This window comes from Symphalangus syndactylus, chromosome 12, assembly GCF_028878055.3.
Source record: "Symphalangus syndactylus isolate Jambi chromosome 12, NHGRI_mSymSyn1-v2.1_pri, whole genome shotgun sequence".
NCBI classification, from domain to species: domain Eukaryota; kingdom Metazoa; phylum Chordata; class Mammalia; order Primates; family Hylobatidae; genus Symphalangus; species Symphalangus syndactylus.
In genome coordinates, this window is record NC_072441.2 from 55509257 (window position 1) to 55536759 (window position 27503).

Below are 27503 nucleotides of genomic sequence, written 5' to 3' on the forward strand. Positions count from 1 at the left end.
TTCCAGTATTTGATATATGTAAAGTCCTGTACCTAAAAAAATCTATTCAATTTTAAGAGCTCTCCCATTTTGCCAGTTTCTGTTTATCCATGTGAGATATACATATATATATATATATATAAAATAAACAGAAAGTATAACAATATAGAATAATACTTAAAATTATTTGAAAATTTGATTATGACATATATCACTCCTAATGTATTAGTATGTAAAAAAGCAGTTGGTTAGCATTTCTGTTCATTTAAGTGTTATCGCAAATTATTTCTTATTTGTCCAAAAACTGTATTTTTTGTAGTACTATATTATTGGATTTTTAATTTTAATTTCACCATATAAAATTTGCTTTATGAATCCTGACTTTTAAAATCTAAGCCCTTAAGTAACTAGTAGGATAAAAAATAAAATTTTACAAACTTCTTAGTTTATAACCTAGTTGACAATTCTTTTGAGGACGCAATGGTGCCATCTGTAATTTTTTGGGGGTAGCAATATAAATATATATTATATAAATATAAATATATAATATTAATACAAAAGTAGCTTCTCTTCATTTTTTAAAGCAATGTTTTGTCTAAAAGTTCTAAAACTTTTACAGCATTAAAATTACTTGTTTTGAAAGTTTTAATATTCTCTGTAATGGCTATGATATAGAACAAATATCGTCTTTTGAAAAAAATCATCTTTTGTTCTTTGCACACTGTATTGCAGTATGTGGAAGCTGAGAAGGACAGTTTGAAAAGTTAATGTATGCCTTCCCTGGATTTTTCAGCTCATTTGTAGCAAATATCCACAGCTCATTCTGAAGAAAGTAAAAAGTTTTATAGCATTAAATACACACAAATAAACTCACCAAAACTAGAAAAGATTATATTGGCCAAAGATGCATTGCTTATTTTAAAAATGTCTTCATATTTAACAGAAAATTATCTATATATTTAATTTTGGAAAGAAAGGGGTGCAAGCAGTAAAGATATTTATGCATCAAAGATAACAGACAAATAAATCACATACAAAATTGTTAATGAAGCTCTACATTTCTGAATTTATTTTAAAGAAAAATAAAACTCATTTTAAGTCAAGTGACTTTTTCTGCAGTAACTTAGTGATGATTAACTTTGCTTTTAAAAAATGTTTTATCAAGAATATTCCCAAATCATATGGAATGTCTTCAAAAGTTTTAAACAATATCATATAAAAAGAGTGGCAGTGGATAGAATGTGTCACTACAGGGTGCAGAGGCAAGAAGAAAAAGAAAATTAAATATAAAAACAAAATCAACACTTTTTCCTAAGTGTAAAATGCTTTAAAGCTACACCTTAGTATATAAAATATGCCTTTAAGATTATTAAGATGACATTCACACAGTGTGAAGTGTTTTCATCAATAATACCAGCACAATCAAAGCTTTAAAATAAAATGAGTTTATTCTCATCAGGTCCTTCTAAATATGAAAGAGTACAGAAATAATTACAAATATATACGACATGATTCTAAGTTTTAACTGTATACTATATTGGGCCTACAAATATCACAATCACAGTATTAAATTATGCTTGGTTACATCTTAGTTCTATTCAGTAATGAAAGGAAACTTAATTTGTCTACACTACACACATGATGTAAAGCTTTAAAAATAACTTTATAATATTCCAAAATATAGCTTGTATTAGTTTTATAACATGGAATCATTCTTCCTATAATGTCAAATTGCTGTTGGCCAGTTAAATAAGTAAAATAATAAATTGTATCTCTTACTCTTTTTCACCAGGTGGCTTATCTCTTATTCCCTGTCATTATGATTTTCTTAGAAGGCTGAAGCTTTCAAATTATCTCACTTTGTCATCAAGACTTTTCTCAGACATCGTTGAAAATATTTGTCCATATTTCCCTGTCTTTTTATCAAAGGAGTTTAGCGTTCACTTTCATTGCCAGTACTAGGTAATCTTCAGAGTTCAACGTCTATGAGCTCACTCATCCTTCCTATTGCCCTCCTTAGTTTGTTAAGGTTCTCACTTCCTGTTTCTTAATACTGATAATCAGAACTTCCTCAGTGCCCCCTAATTTTCTTAATGAAAAGGAAGAAACAAACACAAGCTCCTTTCACCAACGCCTCTCAGCCACGGCAGAGAGTATAGCTGTGCTGCTCTGCCATGTGTTTTACAGGCAGCATCCCAAATGTTTTGGACACAAACCGCAGCACGTCTGCGATGGGAGTATTATTGACCAGGATCAGCTGGAAAACGCTTCCATGCTTTCAACAAAGAAACGGTTCACCATGTCCTAATACATGTTTATAAATTGCATTGTTTCTACTGCAAACTCCTTTGCATTACCCGTCCGACTTCAAAAGAGAGCATTAAGCAGTTGGACATGGAATAAGCTAAATTCCCCGGAGAGCCGCATTGCCCGCTGCCCATGCACATTATATTTCCTCCTAGTCCCTCCCCCGGCGCAATAGGACTCTACCTTGAGGAGCTATTCCTCCGGTAGTTCACCTTGTTATCTTCCAAGCAGTGGGGATACGCCAGGCACCATAAGGTAGCTGAAAGAGCTGTCTCTCGTCCCGTTTTTGACATATTTATTTGCATTTCTGTTAGGTTTGTTACATATTGCACATTTATTTCAAACAAGACTCAAAATATTGTTCATACCTTGGAAGGATCTAATCCGGCAAGCAAAGACAGCAGCAGGAGGTTGAGAAGGTTGGACGTCGCCTGCATTCTGATCTGGGTTTTTGCCCCTCTTTACTCTTTTATGTAGGCACTCCACTCACTGCAGAGACCTTTCCCTCGTCAGTTGCACTTTCTGCCTGCCAGTCAGAGCAGAGTGGAAGCAGAGGCGGCGGCAGCAGCAGTAGCAATAACAGCAGTAGCAATAACAGCAGCAGCGGCAGCGGCGGCAGCCGCCCTGGGGGGCGATCATTCCGCAGGCATTCTCAGAGCTAGGAGTCCGGGAGCTCAAGAGAGTGGGTTGGGCTGCAGTGGGCGCTGGCCGCGGTGCTGAAGCGCCTCCAACCCGCGCGCCCCAGTTTACCCTCTCCCCCGCTGCTATATAGCCAGCCCACCTCAAAAGTTTTGACCCAAAGAATAGATAAAGGGAGTAACTGCTGAGAGAAGTGTGGAGACCTGGACAACGGATATGACATCACTACAGCTCCTGGGGGTTTCGGGGGCATATTTTGCAGGGAATTTGTTAACCAAACAAGGATTGACTCTCGTGCTCCAGTTCAGCATTTGCCGGCAACTTGAGCTGCAGAGAAGTAAAGAGTCAGCTAAATACAGGATTATGAAACAAATAGTGCACTAGAACCTTCTGCTGTCATTGACAGAGGACTTGATATTGTATTTAGTGCTTTAAACAAAGTTTGCAGTGCAGACTCTCAGTGTGTGTTTGTCATCCAAGGCACACGATTTTCAGCTGTTATTGATAGATGAATGTGGTAATTTATAGATATGTACAGTCATTTATGAATAGCTTATTAAAATTATATGTTTTGGTTAGGTATTAGTGTATCTATCTAGGGATTTTGGTCATCTAAAAACACTATGCATAAGCAAATAAAGAGGCTTATATTCTTCTTCTAGTTATAAATGGTATATTCCATTAGTGATCCCCCAACTGAAATATCCCCCCCATATGCACAGCCATACCTGGAAATACAGTTTTTCTATCAGTCTGACTTGTGTTTTTACTTGAGGAAGAATTCACTGATTGATAGATGGGTAGCGGGATGGGAAGAGTTTATTTCTAAGCTTTCAAACACTTCTGTAATCTAGGTCTCAAGAAAAGGCAGAATAGCTGCTTCACAAGAGCAAAGAAAGGGTAAATGGCAAATTCTCTTACCCTGCATCATTCAACCTTACTGGAGCAATTTCATTTCTTTGAATATAGAAAAAGTGTTCTCAATAATATACAAAGGAAGAAGTTGGTAGCCACCCTGAAACATCCCTCTCGTACAATTATGCCTTTAATATTTCCATCTTCTGTTGATTTTTCTAGAAATTATACTTCCTAAGGGTTAAAATATATAAACTGGGGCTGTGGACATTGCTTCCTTTTACTTCGACATTTAAAAGACAATGAATTGAGATATCAGACACATACCGAGTACGAAATCTTCATCGACCTTTCACTGAAAATATATTCTATTTTTAAATATAAGAAATCTCAATTAGGACTCAAATACATTTGAAAGTTATTGTCCCCAAGAATTTACATCATATTGCATCTGTTTTTATCCTAATATTATAAATGTGTGTATAGTTACTCGAGGTTCTTATTTTCTATAAACATAAATGGCATGAAGTTCACTACATCTGATAATTCTTTTTGAAGGAATGGATCATACAAAATAAATAGAGATTGCAAAATCATAGAAAGAAAGTGAAATTACTTATAATGGTGTTAATTTAATAACCTTAACAGCCATAACCATATTTAGAAGTTTCCATTATTTTGAGGTAATAGATAAAACTACAGAGTTCTACCACTCTCTGGGGTAACTTCCTAGAACATATTTGTCAAAGAGTTTTTTTTTTTTCTTTTTATCTTTGTTTCTTAACCTAAACTTTTCTACCTATCAACATCTACATACTTATCTATGTAGGATAAAATCAGCATAATTTTTAAATAAATCACATACAGAAATTGTTGAAAATTTTGCATCCATTTTTAAATCTTTCACATGACTGTGCAGATTGAAAATGAATTTGCAGAGGTGTGTTGGCTGAATGATTATAATAATAGATTTTTATTATCCATTCTCTAAATACATTTTTTTGTTATTTGTATTTACACATGCTTTTGCCTCTTCCCAAGAAGTCTTCTACCATCTTTTTTACATCTCTACCTCTCAATTAGCAGACAGTAGTACGTTATACTTGTTTGAGTAGAGGAAGCCGTATTTAACAGATGCACACAGTAATATGAAAATATAACCATATCAATTTTATCACTTCAAGATAAACAGATATTCTTTTAATGAAAATAATGTTTTTTTCTGGAAACAGAATTATTCTGTTCTCATACATGGTTTACAATATTAGTGACTGGACCAAAACTTTTATGTGGGCACAGATTTTTTCCTCTTTAACTCTCCTTTTTTATGTCACTGGAATGTCATTTGTAATAAGAAGTTAATAAGAAGGCAAATTCTAATTCTATGAAATCTTGTCAGGAAAAATGTGATGGAAGAAGATAATATTTAGAGATCCAAAATAAGTAATATATGGTAATTATGTTACAAATGAAAACAGATGATCTTAGCAAACTTACAACATATTTTCCATAAGAGAAGCTTAGTCATTTGTAGAGAATAATCAAGTTCAGTAGTGAATCAAAGCTGTATTAAACATGCCACTGGAAAACACAAGCTGTAATCTAAACAGTATAAATTCACCAATACTCTACTACTTCCTCTATCACTCTTCTAAAATAAAACAATACAGTTGCACAGCTTCTCTTAAAGATAACTATTGGTTTTAGTTAGTCATTTGTTTAGTAATAAAACCCTCTTATATTTCCATACAATCAATCTAACAACATTGTAGGTAACATCATATCTTATTCATACATTGCAATTCATGGAGCATTTCTCATTGCAAGAAAGAAATTCCACGTAGTTCTTTGTATCTTGTGTCTTGCATTAGCTAGTCAAAAGAGTTCTACTAAAAGTAATAAATGGTGCATCTTTTTGCTTTTGTTTTTACTGTCACTTCAGATTTGTAACTGTAGTTAACTGAAAACAAAATTATACATAATTACATATAACACAACAAAATTATACATAACAGATTTAGAAATCTTGCATTTTTGAAGGCATGCACAACAAAGTATTTGATATTTATGTGTCTAGTCAAAGTTGGCCTTCTTAAGCTTATATGAAGTTGTGGTACAACACAATACCTAGAACAAATGATACAAAATTTTTAAAACATTTGTGCCTTATATTACAAAAGTTCTTAATTCTATATTTGATTATAGTGTTAGCGAAATGTTTTATGCATTTGCTTTTCTTTTGATAAGAGACTGTATGATATACAGTTGACCTTTGAATAATGTAGGTATTAGCAGTGTTGACCTTGTGCATAGTTGAAAATTTAAAAACAATTTTTGTCTCCCCCAAATTTAACTACTAATAGCCTACTCTTCACCCAAAACCTTACAATAACATAAATAGTTAATGCATATTTTTTGTGTTATATACTGCATTCTTATGATAAAACTAACTAGAGAAAAAATGTGATTAAGAAAAAATGAGAAAGTATATTTACCATTGATTAAGTGAAATTGAATCGTCATAATCATCCTCATCCTTGTCATCATCATGTTGAGTAGACTGAGGAAGAGGAAGAAGAGGATGGGTTGATCTTGCTGTCTCAGAGGTGGCAGAGGCAGAAAAGATGTAGGAGATGGGAAGGGAGACAGGAGATGCAGGCACTATTAGTGTAAGTTTACAGAAATACATTGTAATTTCTGTTGACTTTTTACTTTATTTTCTCTAAACATGTTTATTTTTAATAGGTTGACTATGTAGTACCCATCTTTCTTTCATCATTTGCTTTAATTTCAGTGCCCATATCATAGAAGTGTCCATGTCACAAAAGAAGTCGAAAGTAGTCTGGAATAATTGGAATCTTTCCACCAGATTGTCTAATGTCAATTTGTTTTCTGGCACTGTGCCTTCTATGTCTTCCTCCTCATTGTCTTGGCATTGGTTTGGAGGTACTCATCTCTATCAAGTCACCTTCTTTTAATTCCTCTGATGCGGTACCTATTAGCTCTTGAATTTCTTTAAGATTCACACCTTGAAACCTTTTACCCCTTACCTTCTTTTGCCATATCTACAGTATCTTTCACGGTTTCCTTAATTGTCTCTGTCCTAAATCTTGTGAAGTCATGAACAACATCTGGACACAGTTTTCTCCAGCAGGAATTTCTTGTTGTATGCTTGATGGCCTTCAAAGCTTTTTCTATAACAACAATGGCATCTTTAATGGTATAAGCCTTCTAAACTTTGATCAAGTTCTCTCTATGGAAGTTCTCTTCAATAATGTTGAAAATTCTTTCTATAGAGTACATGTGTAATGGAGACTTAAAGGTCCTTATGATCCCCTAATCTAATGGCTGAAAAAGAGACATGTTTGGGAGCAAGTGGACCACTTGGATGTTTTCAATGTTAAACTTCTGGGGTTCTGGGTGACCAGAGACATTGTTCAATATCAAGAGAACTTTTTAAAAAGCAGTCCTTACTGACAAGGTACTTCCCGTCTTCAGGGGCAAGGCATCGATGGAACCAGTCAATAAAAGGGGTTGTCATTGCCCAGGTCCTCTTGGTGCACAACCAAAAGACTGGCAGCTGGTGTTTATGTTTGCCTTTCAAGGCTATGTGGTTAGCAGCTTTATAGATAAAGGCAGACCTGATCATAAACTTGACTGCATTTGCACACAATGGTAGAGTTAGCTTATCCTTTCTTGCCTTAAATCCCAGTGTTCCCTTCCCTTCCTTATTAATAAATGTCCTTTGTGGCATTTTTTTTCCCCCAGAGCAGGGCATTTTTGTCTGTGTTAAAAACTGGTTCAGGAAGATATCCTTTTCTCTCAATAATTTTCTTAAGGGTGTCTGGAAAGTTGTCTGTTGTTTCTTGGTCAACAGAAGCTGCTTCTCTTGTTATCCTGACTTTATTTTTTTCAAGCTGAACCTCTTTCCAACATTATCAAACCATTTTTGCTGGCATTATATTGTTTAGCTTTAGATCCTTCATCTTTCTTTTGCTTCAAGCTGTTATATAATAACTTCACTTTTTCTGGAATCACATTATAGAGTCTATAGGTATGCCTTTCTTACAGGAAACCTTACATGTACACAAAAGTTCTTTGGCAAAATATGTGCTTGCTGACATAGCTGCAATGATGGCTTCAAACATTTCCTTTTCTTGTTTTTATAATCGTCCTTACATTGAATTCATTTATGTTAAAATAATGGGCAGCCACTGCTTCAGACTTCAATCTATGGTATAACTTTTTCTTGTAATGTCATGAATTTTCTCTTCTTCTTGGAAGGACTTCCAGCATTGCTAGTGGCACTTCATATGAATGCCATAATGTTATTCAAGGGTATTGTATAGAGTGTTTTACTAAACATTATGAAAAGTACATGAGAACTACAAGAGTCACTTTTCACTGTGCCATGCAATTTAGTAGATAGACAAAAGGCCCCCTGGAGATCAGTGTCAAGTGGATACTGGAAACTCTTGAGCTCACTGCAATAGCAGTAGGAGGTGGCTACAACATTATTACAGTAGTACAATATGTAATACAGTTAAATTAATGCAGTTATGATTTAATACTGCATCTTTATATTGTTTATATTTCTTGCTATTACAAATGGCACCATTTACAGTCTGCGTAAGTTTTGATAAATTTTAACTTTAATAATTTATTTGTGTATATTTCATCATAGTAAATGATAAAATAGGCTAGTATGTACATATATTTTATGCATTCATGACATAGCTCATTTTTTCTTAACTCTTTCAATTTTTCTAGGCTATGCAGTTGGTCTGAATTTTTTAAATTGTTGCAAATTTACAAAAATGTTTCCAATATATTTATTGAAAAACATCTGTGTATAAATGGACCTGTGCAGTACCAACTTGTGTTGTCCAAGGGCCAACTGTACTTTTTCTCATATATTTTATAATTCCTCAGCTTTTCAGAGATATTCCATTACGTTAAAAAATGCTGTTCCTTATTTTGGTTTCATCTATAATTTATCATTGAGAGACCTAGTTATTTTAGAATAAAAATAAGAATAACTAAGCGTGTAATATAAACTCCTTGAGCAACTCTTCATCTTTCATTATGTAGATGAAAATTGCCTTTGATTCATTTCCTAATGTCCATGACCTGTCAGAGGACTGCCAGGATTTCATTTCCTGCCTGCTGCTCTTCCACTTTCTTTTATGGTGAATTTTCTTCCTGCCTGTTTTTAAGCCATTTTCATCTAGATCCCCTACCTCTACTAACTACCCTATCGAAAATAATACCCCAATTATTCTCTATTTATCATATGTTTATGTCATTTACTTACTGTCTGTCTCTCTTATTAAAATGTGTTCTATGAAGGGTCTTTGTCTGTATGGTGTTCTACCTTAATTCAAGTATCTAGAACAGTGTCCAGCACCTAGCAGTCACTTAATAATGATTTCATCAATAAATGAATGAATGAGTGAATTTTTCAACCTTAATTTCTTCATGCATATTTATATACCCAAGATTTACTAGATGTCACTATGTAATTTCTTCCATTGCAAATTCAGTATTTCAAATGAATATCTTTCCTAAATCATATTAGCTTGTGACACAATTTTCTCCCCATTGCAAAGCATGAAGCATGGAAATCATGCTTAACTTCTCCCTCACTTTTATCTCTTCATTCAATGGATCAACAATACTGTTAATTTTATCTCTAGAATATCTGTAAATCTATCCTATTGCTCCACATACACCTAGGTCAGGATCCTATTAATGTCATCTGAAGTATTAAAATGGTTTATTTCCTTGCCTTGCCACCAGTTTTTGGCTTTTTGTTTGTTTGTTTTTACTTCTATTTTCAACTTGCAATTTGTTTGCCACAAAGGGCTTATTTGATTTAAAGACTAATTTTATCATATTGGTCTCAGATTAAAGGCCTTCAATGGCTTCCTAACTTCTGTGTGATCAAGTGTGGAGTCCTTAAAATGGTTCATGCAGATTTTTGCATGATATGGCCCCTGCCTTCCAATCTAGTCTCATTTCTAACTATTGTCAACTAATAATTGGAATCCAGCAAATGTTTGGTAATTGTACATCTTTTAACGCTGTTCTACTATGAGATTAATAGTTCTTCTTTTGCCTAAAAAATTCTTATTCTGCATTTAAATTTCACTTTAAATGCCATCTCTTCTCTTTATTTGACCCTTGGTACCCTCCCTCAAGATGTCTCTTCTCATCATGTTTTATAATGTCTTGTGTATGCTTTCATCATTGTATTTACTATGCTTGATTATTAAAATCTACTTTCGTGTCTTTCTTCATTTGATTGTAAAGCTTTTGAGGATATTTAGGTTATCAATTGCTCTGTAACTAACCATTCCAAAATTTAATAGTTTAAAATAAAAAATATATTATTATTAATGGTCATAATTTTGTTACAATTTCTTACTTAGGATTTCTTATACAGTTACAGTCAGCTAGAAGGCTATACTTGACTAGATATTCAAGATGGTTCACTCCCATGGCTATGGTTGATACTGGTTGTAAGCTAGGAGACCAGGTGGCATTATTGAGTAGACCACCTCTGTGTCATCTTTCTGTGTCGCTTGAATGTCTTACAATATGGCAGCTAGGTTTTCAGAGAGCATCTTAAGAGCTAGTATTCTAAAAGACCTAGGCAGAAACTGCGAGAATTCTTATGACTTATACTGAAAAATCACATTATGACCTATACTCAGAATTCATGGCCGGGCATGGTGGCTCACACCTGCATCCCAGCACTTTAGGAGGCTGAGGTGGGCAGATCACTTGAGCCCAGGAGTTCAAGACCAGCTTAATAATACAGTGAAACCCCATCTCTACAAAAAATGCAAAAATAAAAAAAAATTAGCCAGGCATGTTGGCACATGGCTGTAGTCCCAGCTACTTGGGAGGCTCAGGTGGGAGGATCACCTGAGCCCAGGAGGTCCAGGCTTCAGTGAGCTGTGGTCTCACCACTGAACTCCAGCCTAGGCAACAGAGCAACAGAGTGAGACCCTGTCTCAAAAAAAATAATAATAATAAATAAAAAGGCAAGTATTTATATCTCCTTTTTTGTTCTTTTTTTTTTTGATTTTTCATGACTTTATTGAGATATAATTTACATGCCATAAAATCCCTTTATACAAGTCAATGGTTTTTAGTATATTCACAGAATTGTGCAACCACCACCACCACCACAATCTAATCTAGAACATTTTCATCACACCAAAAAGAACCTTCATATAGCAATCTCTCTTTATGCCTCCTTCTCCAAGTCCTTAGAAACTACTAATCTATTTTCTGTCTTCATGGATTTGCTTATTTTGGACACTTTATATAAATGAAACCATACAACATGGCTTTTTCTACTGGCTTTGTTCACTTGGCACGTTTTCAAGTTTCATTCATAATGTAGCATGTATCAGTACTTAATTCCCTTTTATGACTGAATAATTGTCCATTTTAAAGATATGCAATATTTGCTTATCCATTCAGCAGCTGATGACTATTTAGGCTGTTTCCACTTTTTGTTATTATGAATAATGCTGCCATGAACATTTGTGTACAAGTTTTTCTGTAGCTAAACATAGAATTACCATATGACCCAGAATTCCTTTTTTTTTCTTAAGCAAGTAACTAAAACAAGACCAGATGTAAGAGAAAAATAACTGGACTCTATCTTTCAATTTAAAGCACAGCCATGTGCATACAGGGAGGGAAGAAATTGAGGGCAGCCATATTTGAAATTATATAACAAAAGGGATTATTCCACATATTTATTTAAAAATACCCATGTTTCCCTTACCAATCACTAACCTAGCTGAGTTGGATTTTAAAGATGGATTTTGATTTGCATATACTTTGGCAGTATATGCAGTTTTTTTAATAAAACAATTTAGTAAAAATTAGTAAAAGATTAAGTTAAATATATATATTTAAATATGTATATTTACAAATATATATTTAAATACTATATATATATATTTACAAATAAACACCAATATTACAAAGGATTTGTGCTTCTAGTAATGCAAGGCTAAAGAATTTGGACCAAGTCTGTTACTGAGAATGACTTTAAGAACCATAAAAATATGTAAATACAACTGCTTGAAGACATTGGATAACAGCAATGTCAGTGATGAAATAATGGGATCAAGGTCTGAGAGAGCAGAGAAATAAGAAGAGAGCTTGGCTTTTAGGACCTCTTTTCCATTAAGAGTGGCTATCATCTTCAGAGGAAGCTACCTAAAGACCGAGAAACTTATTGCAGCCTCTGACCTCACAGGGCTAGGGCAACACAAATTAGAATTCCAGGCCGGGCACGGTGGCTCGCGCTTGTAATCCCAGCACTTTGGGAGGCCGAGGCGGGCGGATCACGAGGTCAGGAGATCGAGGCCATCCTGGCTAACACAGTGAAACCCCGTCTCTACTAAAAAAAAATACAAAAAATTAGCCGGGCGTGGTGGCGGGCGCCTGTAGTCCCAGCTACTCGGAGAGGCTGAGGAAGGAGAATGGCGTGAACCCGGGAGGCGGAGCTTGCAGTGAGCCGAGATTGCGCCACTGCACTCCAGTCTGGGCGACAGAGCGAGACTCCGTCTCAAAAAAAAAAAAAAAAAAAAAAGAATTCCAGATTTTGCTGCCAAAGTAAGAGCCCTGTTCCCACCTCCCCTCTTCTTACCTTGAGTAGAGACATTTAAGTGCTAAACACCTATAAGTGAGGGTGAAATCAAAATAGAACAGTCTTCACAGGGGCTTTTATGACCAGCTGCTGATCATCTCCATCCCCGACACTATAGTAAGACGATCTGGAATTCCTAGTAAGCCTAGGCCTCTGAAAAAGGTGATCTGACAGAGGTTAAGGGAGATGTTATTGCCTGGAAGAGAGCAAAAGTTGGTTTTGGAGGGAAGAAAAAATTTATACTTTATAATATTTTGTGGCCCTTCTGAAGCTTCACATTATACAACAAAATCTTATTTATTAGTGCTTAATTACAGTTGTTAAGAGGAATTTAAACTTAATTTATTTTTCTCCTGGGCAGAGCAAAAATGAAGTAGAAAACCACTGGTTTATATTTAGCCCTAAGGGGTCCTGCAGGCTTTTCAGGGATGGAGATGGAAGAAGAACATACATGGTTCCATCCATAAACTTGATGAAAAGAATTAAGATGTGTTTGTATTATTTTTTGAACCCTGGATAATTCTGTAATTATTTAACAGATTTTGTTTCTGGATATGAATTTTATCTGGATGGATTTTTTAAACATTGTGGGCATTAATTAAATTAGCAAATCAAATCACTACTTATTTAAACGTCTGTTCTGTACAGAGCATTATGTTGTGGATGATACAAAGACCTCAACTGTTTTTTTTATTTTTGCCTTTTGTGGGTGCATAATAGGTGTACATATTTATGGGGTACATAAGATATTTTGGTATACGCAAGCAATGTATAATAATCATATCATGAAAAATTTGTTATTCATCTCTTCAGGCATTTATACTTTGTGTTATAAACAATCCAATTATACTCTTTTAGCGGTTTTAAAATGTGCAATTATTATTGGCCACAATCTCCTTGTGCCATCAAATGCTAGGTTTTATACATTCTTTTTATTTTTCTTGGTACCCACTAATCAACTCTTCCTCTCTCCTACCCTTCACAGCCTCTCGTAACCATTCTTTTTTCTGTATTTCCATGAGTTCTATTGTCTTGACTTTTAGATTCCACAAATAAGTGAAAATGTGATATGTTTGTCTTTCTGTGCCTGGCTTATTTCACTTAACATAATGACCTCCAGTTCCATCCATATTTGCAAATGACAGAATCTTATTATTTTTTATAGCTGAATAGTTCTCCATGGTATATATGTACCACATTATCTTTATCCATTTGTCTGTTGATGGACACTTAGGTTGATTCCAAATCTTGACAATAACAAATGCTGGTGAGGCTGTAGAAAAAAGGGAATCCTCCTACACTGTTGGTGGGGATGTAAATTAGCACAACTACTATGGAGAGTAGTTTGGAGGCTCCTCACAAAACTAAAAATAGAGCTACAATGCAACCCAACATTTAAGAATTATAGACTCATGTTAAAAAAACAGGCATTAACACATGAAAAATTAAATATCATATAAAGAGATATATATTCAGTGCTATACAAGATTAATTATTGAATAAATTATTGTCTCATAAAACTGAGTTTAGAGGAATAAAAAAATTTTAACTTGACTTTAAAAAGACTTAATTTGGCTTTTAAAAGATGTATAGGATATAGATAATAATTTTAAAATGCCATAGAGAAGATATTAAATTAAACTACTTCTAAAATATATTTATTTCTCTAAAAATATCTTGATTGTTTTAAAAGAACTATTTTAATGGGGTATTGGCCATTAAATATTATTTTTAATGTTCAAAATTACAGCTCTCATAGAAAATAAATATTTGTCAAAGATTTTATTTAACTCTTTAGTTAACGAGAGAATCAGAAAAAAATGTTATAACTAGTAAGAAGAAGAATCCACAGAGCAGACATATGTAAAGGCCATTAGAAATCCTAAAATGAATTTGCTTAATAGATTCAAAACTGGCCTCTTCTGTTAGGGAAACAAAATAAATTGAACCTCCACCAGACAGACTTTGCATTTCTATGAACAGAAATTGCTTGCATAGATGTCTATTTTCTACAAATTAATTTCTATCTCTCTAGGGTTGGAAAATAGGCTAGTCAAAACGATGAAAGGCAAAGATAACCTATAAGGTTGACTGGATATATTCCCTAATACTTTACAGGATAATTGAGATGTTCCCTTTTAAATTTATAAAGCTTATTATAAATACTAAGTGCCTTGCAGCTTATAAACTGATTTTTTTTTTAATTAATTAGATGTTGAGATATAGTTTAGAATACATACTCCTAGATATGTATGGGAAAATGTCCAGTGGCAGGCAGGACCAAACAAGTCATAGAGAGAATGTCTAGCCATCTATTGGATTACTTAGACATGCAATCCCAAGCCCAAGAATAATTGAACAATTAAAAACTTCAAAAAAGATATTTACATCTTTTAAGTATACAAGAATTTCAATAAGCTGAACTTATTCTCCTCTTTTGGCAGTATGTGGTTGTACAAAGCTAATATGCAATTTCCCCCTCTCAGCAAAACTATTTGGAGTTCAATTATTTTAATTTTCCAAAAGAACAGGCTAAAGCAAAAAATAGATACATTGAACTTCCTAAAAATTTTAAATATTTGTCTTTAAAAATACAATATCAAGAGACTGAAAAGGCAATATTTGCAGATCATATGTGTGACAAGAGATTAATATTCAGAATATATAAAAACTACAATTCAACAGTAACAAACAGCTTGATTTTTAAAATGGGCAAAATACTAGAATAACATTTTTCCAAATAAAATATACAAATAGCCAATACACATATGAAAAGATACTAAACATCACTAATTATTAGATACATGAAAATAAAAACTGTGATGAAATACCACGTTACATCCATTAGGACGGGTATTATCAAACAAAACAAAAGAGAAAATAAGTGTTTTGGGGATGTGGAGAAATTGGAACCTTGGTGCCTTGCTGATGGAAATGTAAAATGATGCAGCCACTGTAGAAACAGTGTGGCAGCTCCTAAAAATGTTAAACACAGAATAACCATATGATCCAGCAATTCTAGGTATATATCTAACAGAATTGAAATCAGACTGAAACAGACATTTGCACACAAATGTCTATAGCAACATTATTTACAATATCCAAAAAGAGAAAACAACCCAAATGTTGATAAACAGATGAATGGATAAACACAATATGGTACATACCTGTAATGGAATATTATTTAGACTTAAAATGGAATAAAATTCTGATAAATACTATAGCATCTATGAAACTTGAAAACATGCTAAGTGAAATAAGCCAGAAACAAAAGGACAAAGATTATATGAATCCACTTATATAAGGTACCTAGAATAGACAAATTAATAGAAACAGAAATTATGATAAATGTCACTAGGGTTAAGAGAAAGAGGACTTAAAGAGTACATGGCTTCTGCTTGGCATGATGAAAAAGTTCTGGAAATAAATAGTGATGATGGTTGAACAACATTTTGAATGTATTTTATGTCAATACATTGTATACTTAAAAATGATTAAAATGATAAGTTTTATGTCATGCATATTTTTCGACAATTTAACAAATATAATTTGGAGAAAACAGCCTGATGAACATTCTTTTATTTGAACATAACATTTCTAAATATTGATATGCCATCAACTATAAATGTTTTCTCAAGAGAGGGTGTATTGACCAGTCTTAATGAGGAAAAAAAGAAAGGCTATGTCATTACACTTAGTTAGATAGAGAAATTAATGTTTTTGTTTTCAATGTTCTGTGATCTTTTTTAAGTACTGCCCTTAGATTTTGAGAGCAAATCAAATGGACTTTCATATCTGGTGCCACAAAGTTATATTTGGTGCCCTCAAGGAAGTAAAGCTGATCTATTATGTTAATAGTGAGAAAAATATTTCTATAGAGAAGGTAGAATTTGTCTTTTCCTTTTATGGAATCTACTTGCTGCTTTAGTGATATTGGCAAATTGGGTTCAATACTTGAGGTTTATAATCTCTTAAGTGAGTTTGAGCTTGGAAAGGAAACAGTAGGGAGGCTGGTCACTGCAATGTAGCTTAATGAATTAATTTTAGTACAAGTAAACAAAATGAAAAAAATTTTAAAAAGGTAGTTTTTGTATTTCAACCAAATTCTGCTATGTAATGCAAGAAAATGTTTGAAATACATTTATTATGGTTATACCTAGCAGGTTTCTAGTACTTTCTAATAGCCTTAGCATTTTGATTTGAGATTATTTTCCATGTTTGACTGTTATAACATGTGACTTAAGGTTTAGATATGTTATTTAACCTAGAAACTTTCTTAGGCAAAGGACCTTTTAGCAACCAAACAGCTTAAACAAAAATAAATGTACAAAGAAACAAGAGGAGCAAACATTTATTTTTATAAACTTTCTTTTAAAAAGTCTTTTAAATAAATCAAGAATAAGATAATTTAAGATGTGGGGTGATGGTTGAGGAGAAAACTGATATCAAAGATACTCAGCTATTAATGTTTTATTTATAAATGTTAATTTGAGCAAATAAATTTCAACTGTAATCAAGCAACCAAATCTGAGCTAGTCTGTGATTAGAGGCATTCCTTTTTAGGGGTGGAAAGAAAACCATCCCTTTCTTCCCCATTATAAAGGTCATGGCTGACACCCCTATAAAGAAAAAAAGCAGGTTAACAAAAGTAAAGCATTGTAGTTTTAAGTGACTTGAGAATCTTCAGAATGAAGACCCAAAGATACAGGGATAACTGTTCATTTTTATACTTAGGTTCAATTAAATATGGACAGCCATGTTGAAAATATGGTTGGAAAAGAAGGATCTGATCTAACGATAATAGACTGAGTTGGGAAACTCAGCCAGGCCTGTTCCAATTTTTCTTGGACTTTCTGTGAAGCATTCCTTCCTCCTGGGCGTGGTGTAGGACCTTCTGGAAAAAGAGTCTTAATTTCTTTATGGCCAGCTGTTGCACAGAGAAGTGGTGCGGGGGATGTTATTATAATGTTTTTAGGCTTTATGGCTGGCTTTGGGAAAAAGATGTTATGGTTTTTATGATCTACCTTGGGGAAGAGGAAATCTAGTTTCTATGGCTTGCCTAGGGGGAGAATGAAAGGCAAGAGACAGGAGGTAGAAGAAGGTCAGAGAGAGACTTTGCTTCTAGGGTTGCTTCTTAGGCTTTTATTTTGGGGTATCAATTTCTGAGCCCCAACACATTCTTAATAGGTAAATTTCTCCTCTAAAATAACCTAAATCCTTTCATTTATAGGAATGTTAATGTCATGCCTTTCAGTCTTTAAATTCCTTTCCTATCACCTTTGAGAATTGAAGATTATTACAATACTCCCCCACCCTCTAATAAGTAAGAGGCTTACAATACTCCCCCACCCTCTAATAAGTAAGAGGCAAAACTAATGCATGTTTTTCCCCTTTTGTAAATGAGCTTCTTAAAACTTTTGAAGTTACAGAACTTACTCCATTTTCAACTTGATGCCTGGAAAAATATGAGAACAAATCATCAATCAACTTTGAAAAGACCTTGATGACTTCAGGTACCAGATAATAATAAACATTGTGTGCAAAACAAATCTTGTAAACCAATATAATTTTATCTTGAGAGAGGATACTGGACCTATTAAAGCAAGTAAGAAAAAAATGTTGATTTTGCAAATGTTTTGATTAGGACTCAGATGACAAAGTCATCCACTTAGAAAAGATAGTCTAGGTTAAGCACGTTGCAGAAACATAAATCCATAGACCCACCATAAAACTTACTTTTTATCTGCCGACTTTGGTTTAGCCAATGTTTATGTCCTCTTCCACCCTATGATAGTCCCATAATGTCGATTCTTATGAAGGGACTCACAGCTTGATATTTTAGAAGTACTGAAAGAAGATAAAATATGCAGAAGTTTGGTATAGATCATGTAGCTTACCATAGGAATGGTATGGAAATTTACTGATTTTTAATAGTTCATGGAGCTTAATGTCCAGTCCTTTAGCATTTAGTCAAACATGACAGAAATGTGACTGGTAAATTTTTAGGCTAATGAGGCTATTCCATGGGTCCTTTCTCTAATTAACTTTAATCTTTTGCAAATCCATGAATTTGTGTTCAGCAAAGAGATTATCATTTATATAATCACAACTGAGCATTTAACAAGAATGTGAAGATCCCTCTAAAATGCAAATCTGATCCTTCTGAAATCCTTCTGTGGCTCCCTATTGACTTGATGACAAAAGTATAAATCCTTTACCATGGCACGCAAGGGTTTTAGCGTTTGGACCCAACCGCCTCTAGAATCAACTCTCTAACTTTAGGTGAAAATCATCTAGTTATATTGACTTAATTCTAAGCCTTCCAAAATGCCACGTGTTTTTATACAACAAGGCCTCTACACAAACAGCACCTTCTACCTTCAATTTATTTTCCCAACTTTTGTGTTTGATTTCACATCTCAGTTTTCTCTGCTCTCTCCTTCTGGCTGTTTTAGATAGCCCTTTTCTAGATTTCTATTACATTTTAAGCCTGCTTCTGCTACGGCATTAATCACATTGAGTTGTAATCATATGTCTGTGTCTCCATGTCTCTCACTATACACTGAACACCTTCAGATCTGAAACTGTATCTTTTTTTTTTTTTTTTTTTTTTGAGACGGAGTCTTGCTCTGTCACCCAGGCTGGAGTGCAGTGGCACAATCTCGGCTCACTGCAAGCTCCGCCTCCCGGGTACACGCCATTCTCCTGCCTCAGCCTCCTGAGTAGGTAGGACTACAGGCACCCGCCAGCAGGCCTGGCTACTTTTTTGTATTTTTAGTAGAGACGGGGTTTCACCATGTTAACCAGGATGGTCTCGATCTCCTGACCTTGTGACCTGCCTGCCTTGGCCTCCCAAAGTGCTGGGATTACAGGCATAAGCCACCATGCCCAGCCGAGGGTTGGTAATTTTAATTCTTATTTTACATTTGAGGAAAGAGAGATTGAAAAAGAAGGAGTATTCTTTTTCTTACTTAAGGTGACATAGCCAATGAATGGCAGATTCAGGATGCAACACAAACCCTCAGATTTTAAATAATGCTACCACCCAAATAATCCCTTCCAATATGGGCCCAAGTAAAACTGATCTGTGTAAATTCCTCATTACCCCATTTTTGCCATCTAAAAACCATTGACTGTTGAAAGAAAATCAATACAATTGTTTGAATTTGGTAAGTAAAAAACAGTATTTGAAAACAAAGATGGTTTATCTTTTCTAAATATCAGCAACATTAACCATATCTGAGGCAGAGACTCCATGATTATATATTAATTACTTTTCTCTGCACTAGTATACAGGTATCTCAAAAAACACTATTTTAAGTACTCGCTTCCATTTGAAAAATTGTTCTAGGAAAATAGAACAAACTATTATTTTCTTTGGAATATTATTAGGTCTTTTGATTAAGAAAGGTGGAGGACAAGTTGGATTTTTAAGAGAGAGATGAAGAGTTATATATTCTACATAAAATAAAAAGAGAAATTTTTAGTTTTTATCTAGTGTCTCAGAGGAAGATACTAATCAAAGATGGGAGTGAAGAAGAGGCAAATTTCAAGATGAGAGAAGATTAAAAAAAGTATTTCTTTAGAAAGAGTAAAGGGGATTACAGCAACATGCCATAAGGACAAGTCCCTCCCACCTGTTGTGAGAGGGACCCAATGGGAGGTAATTGAATCATGGGGATGGGTCTTTCTCATGCTGTTCTCATGACAGTGAATAAGTCTCATGAGATCTGATGGTTTTATAAAGGGGAGTTTCCCTACACAAGCTCTCTCATTCTATTGTGCCTGCTGCCATGTAATAGGTGTCTTTCACCTTCCACTATGATTATGAGGCTGCCCCAGCCACATGGAACTGTGAGTCCATTAAACTTATTTTCCTGTATAGATTACTCAGTTTAAGGTATGTCTTTATCAACAGTGTGAAAACGGACTAATATAGTAAATTGATACCAGGATTAGGGCACTGCTGTAAAGATACTCAAAAATATGGAAGCGACTTTGGAAGCAGGTAACAGGCAGAGGTTGGAACAGTTTGGAGAGCTCAGAAGAAGGCAGGAAAATGTGGGAAAATTTGAAACTTCCTAGAGATTTGTTGAATGGTATTGACCAAAATGCTGACAGTGACATGAAGAATAAAGTCCAGGTTGACATGGTCTCAGATGGAGTTGAGAAACTTGCTAGGAACTGGAGCAAAAGTAACTCTTGCTATGTTTTAGCAAAGAGACTGGTGGCATTTTTGCCCCTGGCCTAGAGATCTGTGGAACTTTAAACTTGAGGAAGATGATTTAGGGTATCTGGTGGAAGAAATTTCTAAGCAACAAAGCATTTGAGAAGTGAGTTGAGTGCTGTTAAAAGCATTCAGTTTTAAAAAGGAAACAGAGCATAAAAGTTTGGAAAATTTGCAGCCTGATGGTGAGATAGAAAGAAAAATCCATTTTCTGAGGAGAAATTCAAGATGGCTGATTGCAAAAATTTGCATAAGTAACAAAGAGCCCAAGTGTTAATTGCCAAGACAATGGAAAAAATGTCTCCAGGGCATGTCAGAGACCTTTGTGGCAGGCCCTCTCATCACAGCCCCAGAGGCCTAGGAGGAAGGAATGCTTTTGTGGGCTGGGCCCATGGCCTCCCTGCTGTGTGCAGCCTAAGGACTTGGTAGCCTGTGTCCCAGCCATTCTTGCCATGGCTAAAGAGGCCAAGGTACAGCTTGGGCAGTGGCTTCAAAGGTTGCAAGCCCCACATGGCAGCATAAAAGTTTGGATCACCACGTGGTGTTGAGCCTGTGGGTACACAGAACTCAACTCTTGAGGCTTGGAAATCTTTGCTTGGTTTTCAGAGTATGTATGGAAATGCCCAGATGTCCCTGCAGAAGTTTGCTGCAGGGCAGAATCCTCATGAAGAGCCTCTGCTAGGACAGTGTGGAAGGAAAATGTGGTGTCAGAGTCCCCACACAGAGTCCCCACTGGGTCACTGCCTAGTGGAGTTGTGAGAAGAAGGCCATTATTCTCCAGACCCCAGAATGGTAGATCCACTGACAGCTTGCACTGTGCACCTAAAAGAGCTGAAGACACTCAAAGCCAGGCTATGAAAGTAGCCAGGAGAGGAGCTGTACCCTGCAAAGCCAAAAGGGCAGAGCTGCCCAAGGCTGTAGGAAGCCACCTGTTGGATCAGAGTGACCTGGATGTGAGACATGGAGTCAAAGGAGATCATTCTGGAACTTTAAGGTTTAATAACTTCTCTATTGGATTTCAGACTTGCATGGGGCCTGTAGCCCCATTGTTTTGGCCAATTTCTCCCATTTGGAATGGGTGTATTTATCCAATGCCTGTACCCTCATTGTATCTAGGAAGTAACTAACTTGCTTTTGGTTTTACAGGCTCATAGGTGGAAGGGACTTGCCTTGTCTCAGATGACACTTTGGACTGTGGACTTTTGAGTTATTGCTGAAATGAGTTAAGACTTTGGGAGACTGTTGGGAAGGCATGATTGGTTTTTAAATCTGAGGACAAGAGATTCGGGAGGGGCCCAGGGTGGTATAATATGGTTTGGCTGTGTCCCCATGCAAATCTCATATTAAATTGTAGTTCCCATAATTCCCATGTGTTGTGGGAGGGACCTGGTGGGAGGTAATTGAATCATAGGGGTAGATGTTTCCCGTGCTATTCTCATGATAGTAAGTCTCATGAGAGCTGATGGTTTTATAAAGGGGAGTTTCCTTACATAAACTCATTCTATCTTGCCTGTCACCATGTAATACGTGCCTTTCACCTTCTGCCATGATTGTGAGGCTGCCACAGGCACATGAAACTATAAGTGCATTAAACCTCTTTTTCTTTATAAATTACCCAGTCTTGGGTATGTCTTTATCAGCAGTGTGAAAAGAGACTAATATATCCTTCAGCTTCTTCCCACACTACATCTCACACCTAGTGAGATGTTGAAATATTGACAAGTGCACTGTATCTACTGGAATCTTGTTGGGGTGGAGTGGAGTTTGAGTGATTCTTTTTTCATATTAAGAAACAGTTTTGACTGGGCACAGTAACTCATGCCAGTAATCCCAGCACTTTGGGAGGCCACTTGAGTCCAGGTGTTCAAGTCCAGCCTGAGCAACATAGTGAGACCTCGTCTCTACAAGAGTCTAATAATAATAAATAGCCAGATGTGGAGGTGCATGCCTGTAGTCCCAGATACTTGGTGGGCTGTGGTGGGAGGATCGCTTTAGCCTGGGAAGTTGAGGCTGCAGTGAGTCATTATTGTGCCACTGTACTCCAGCCTGGGTGACAGAGTGAGACCTTGTCTCAAACAAAACAAAACAAAAAAATGAAACTGTTTTTTGGTAGGATGAAGTTATTTGTAAAGACAAAAATACCCCCACACACGTAGAAAACTTAGAATGGTTTGATAAACTACAAAAGTCAACTGTTCAAATATAGCTGAGAGTTGCTTTTAAACACTAGTTAATAACCTACAGCTCTTTTTCTCATAGGCTTATTTGCCAATTGTGAGAGCTAAGAATTTGGGCTTGGACAGATGTGGTACCAGAACAGAGAAGCCAGCAGACCTTTTGGCAGTCACATGAATTTGAAGTGACAAAATCAATTCGAGTGGAATCAACAAGCAACTGTTTTCCCCTGCCAGACATTTGCCCAATTCAAAAGCTCTGGATAGTCAGGTAAGCTGAAGATTTCTGAAAAGAATAACAAAATTTATTGTAGTCTGATGGTGCTCAAAAGACCAGGAATCTACTGAAAATACCAGTTGAAAGCAAGAGGAGTGACATCTAAGAACAGGAGAAAATTAGGAGTACTCTTGGTTTTAGCATATTTGCAAACTGGATTCAACTCATCTCAGTCTTTATTTAGACTAAAATGCCACCATTCCATCAATGTATTTGCTTAGCAGAAGAAAGGGAGAACCCACTTTGATGGATAATATTAAATGGAACCTCTAGTATTTGTATATACTATGCCTAGCATTCAGTCAAAACTTAATAGGCATACCAAGAGAAAAATAGATAATAGAAACAGATTCACATAGTTAAAATATTAGAAATAGTAGATACTTTAAAATAACTTTTATAAATATTAAAAATAGAGAAAAATAAGATAAAAAAGAAAAGATACAGAATTTCAACAAAAAATTGAATCTGTAATAAAATTAAATGGACATTCTCAAACTCCAAAATTATTGTGTCCAAAAAGGGAGAACCCACTTTGATGAGTAATATTATATGAAACTTCTAGAATTTGTATATACTATGCCTAGCATTCAGTCAAAACTTATTAGGCATACCAAGAGAAAAATAGATAACAGAAACAGATTCACATGGCTAAAATATTAGAAGTAGTAGATACTTTGAAATAACTTTTATAAATATTAAAAATAGAAAAAAATAAGATAAAAAAGAAAAGATACAGAATTTCAATAAAAAGTGGACTCTATAAAAAAATTAAGTGGACATTCTCAAACTCCAAAATTACTATGTCCAAAAAGGGAGAAACTACTTTGATGGATAATATTATATGGAACTTCTAGAATTTGTATATACTATGCCTAGCATTCAGTCAAAACTTATTAGGCATACCAAGAGAAAAATAGATAATAGAAACAGATTCATATGGTTAAAATATTACAAATAGTAGATAGATACTTTAAAATAACTTCTATAAATATTAAAATAGAGGAAAAATAAAATAAAAAAAGAATTAAAAGATACAGAATTTAAACAAAAAATGGAATCCATAAAAAAATTAAGTGGGCATTCTCAAACTCCAAAATTACTATGTCCAAAATAATGATCTCATTATGTGAGATTAACAGCAGACTGGAAACAGCAGAAATCATGTTAGTAAATTTAAGGCAGTTTAATGGAAATATGTATTCTGGGGTAGAAAAACAAAACTGAAAAGAATAAAAAAACAGGTGAGATCACAAGATACATGTGGGACATGGTCAACTCTACAAGTATTTGAAAATCCTAGCATATATGTTACTGGAGTCCCAGCAGGATAGGAAATTAAAAAATGTGGCAAATGTAATGTTTAAAATAATAAAAAAATTATATCCAACTGAAAGATGATATCAACCAATAGACTTAAGAAGCTCAGTGAATCTAAAGCGCATCATAGTTGAAATTGCTGACAAAGACAAGAATCTTAAAACTAACCAAAGGGAGGAAAAATTACTTTCAAAGGAGCTACAGTATTTATCAACGCTAAAGATAAAAGCCATATGACAATAAAATGACAACTTTAAAATGATGAAACTATAGCATTCAGGTTAAACTATAATTCTAAACGGCCCAAAAAAGACTCATAAAGTTTGGCCAGGTGCAGTGGCTCACACCTGTAATCCCAACACTTTGGGACTATACTAAAAGTTGGGCGTGGTGGGGCATGCCTGTAATCCCAGCTACAGCTACTTGGGAGGCTGACGCACAAGAATCACTTGAACCCTGGGAGGTGGAGGTTGCAATGAGCCATGATCACGCCACTGCACTCCAACCTGGGTGACAGACCAAACCCTGTTTCAAAAAAACAAAAACAAACAAACAAAAAACAGACTCAGAAAGTTTGAAAGTAAAATGATTAAAAAAAAATTGCCAAGCAAACTCTAATCACAAGAAGGCTCATGTAGACGTACTGCTATAAGGCAAAGCAAAATTTAAGTTAGGTCATATCACTACAAATTTCCAGAACTTTTAAAATTTATTAAACAGTCATTTCGCCAGTAAGATAAAACAATTGAAGTATATATCACCCAGTAACAATTAAATAGATAAAACAGCATCTGACAATTAAAAACAGGAATAGATAAGGCCATAATCAGAATGGGAGAATTTAACATACAATTGCTGACAGGATAAAATGGTGAAATCAGTGACTTTTTGAAAATTTGAAAAACACAATTTATAAACTGACCTAATTGATATATTTAGAAACTGAATCCGACAATGACAAAAGTCATATTTTTCTCAAATCCATGTGTAGTTCTTACCAAAATTGATCCTACTCTGAATTATTAAGGGTATCTCAAGAGTTCAGAGTATATTTTCTGACCTTAGTGAAATGAGTTAAAAATCAATAATGAAGTTCTCAACTTCTTGGAATTTAAGCGTTACACTTCTAAATAACCCATGGGTCAAAGGAATAGAACAATGGAGATTAGAAAATAGTTTGAACCTAATTGTAGTGAAGACATATATCAAACTTAGGCACAGAGATAAAACATTTTCAAAAATGAAATGATGCTCAAGTGATAGGTGCACAAAAATATCAGAAATCACCACTAAAGATCTTATTCATGTAACCAAACACCACCTGTTCCCCAAAAACCTATTGAAATAAAAAATAAAAGATCTTAAAAAAAGAATGAAATGAAAATACTATTAAAAAGTTAAAACCAATTATTTCACTTTATCTCCAGAAGTTAGAAAAAGCATGGTAGATAAAGTGCAAAGGCAGTACAATAAAAGAATAAGGCATAAAAATGAATATCTAATAGAGAATATCTCCAAGCCCAAATTATATCCCTTCAAACAATTAATAAATTTATGAATTCCTGCAGGACTAATTTTTAAAAATTAGCAAATTTAAAAATTAGGAATAAAAATAAAATATGTGAATCTAAAACACATCATAGTAAAATTGCTGACAAAGACAATACAGTGTCTACAATTGTTCAAGTGATAATTAAGAGGTAAAATAAACAACTTTACATCAGTAAATTTTATAATTTAAATACATTTAACAATTCTTTACAATTCAAAGTTTTCCAAAACCGATACAAAAATAAGAAATATGATTAATGTCTGATATATTAAAGAAATGGAAAGTCTTATTAAAAACTTTCACACAAAAAGTTCCAGTAAATATTTAAGGAAGAAATAATATCAATCTTACACAAACCCTTTCTTAAAATATAAAATACAAAAGAAAATTTCTAACTCATTGTAAAATCCAACATATACAGAAAGCATAATACTTAATGAACAAGAGGACTTTATTTCAGTAATGCAGGGGTGGCTTTCCATTAAAAGACAGTCAATTCAGAACAATAGTAAATAAAGAGTGCCTTCAAGAACTGGGCATGGTTGCTCACTTGTAATCTCATGATTACTCATTTGTGATCTCAACACTTTGGGAGGCCAATGGGGGAGGATTGCTTGAGCCCAGGAGTTTGAGACCAGCCTGGGCAACACAGTGAGACCCTATCTTTACAAAAAAATTAAACAATTAGCTAGGCACAATGGCATGGGCGTGTAGTCCTATCTACTTGGTAGGCTGAAGTGGGAGGATCACTTGAGCCTGGAAGGCGGAGGATGCAGTGAGCTGTGATCACCTCAGTGCACTCCAGCATGATTGACAGAGTGAGACCCTGTCTCAAAAAATAAAATAATAAAACTGATTTCAGAAGATTTATAAATTTGAAGATATTTATTCACATTATAGAAAATGTACAAAACTTACTCTCAAGTTAGTCAGAATTATTTAAGCAGATACGTTATCTTCAATATGATGATAAGTGCTGTAAGGAAGTGACACCAACAAAGAGCTACAGAGCCCATTTTTTTTTTTTCCAGAAGAAATTAGAGAAGACTTTATCAGAGGACAGCATTTAAGTCATGATTTCATTTCTTTATTCAGCCAATAATTTTTTTTGTTACTGCTCCTTGTGTAGCAGGGCTACCTCATAGGCAGTGTGCCCAGAGTAGCCTCATTCAGCCAATAATTGTTCATTGAGCACTTTATGTGATTCAAGCATTGACTAGGCAATGGGGAAGCAGAGATGAAAAAAAAAAACAGATTTAATATAATTCTCTGTAGCTATTATTATCACACATTTAATATTCACATTTATTCATAGAATATAAGCTTTGTCAGAACAGAAATTCTTTCTAGTCTGTTCACTGACTGATATGGTTTGAATGTCCTCTCCAAAACTCTTGTTGAAACTTAATCCCCAATGTGGCAATATTGAGAGGGAGGGTCCTTAAGAGGGCTCTGCTCTTATGAATGGATTAATTTTTTCACATATTCATAAATTA

At 34.7% G+C, this 27503-nt stretch overlaps 1 protein-coding gene across 1 annotated transcript in view; it reads right to left on the reverse strand.

Moving 5' to 3' along the window:
• Positions 1 to 3114, reverse strand: part of OLFM3 (olfactomedin 3) — a 209808-nt gene extending 206694 nt beyond the window's left edge. The window contains exon 1 of the mRNA XM_063624361.1: positions 2655 to 3114. Coding sequence (XP_063480431.1) covers positions 2655 to 2723 — 69 coding nt within the window. The 5' untranslated portion in view covers positions 2724 to 3114. The remainder of the gene's footprint in view (positions 1 to 2654) is intronic.
• Between the last annotated feature and the right edge of the window lie 24389 nt (positions 3115 to 27503).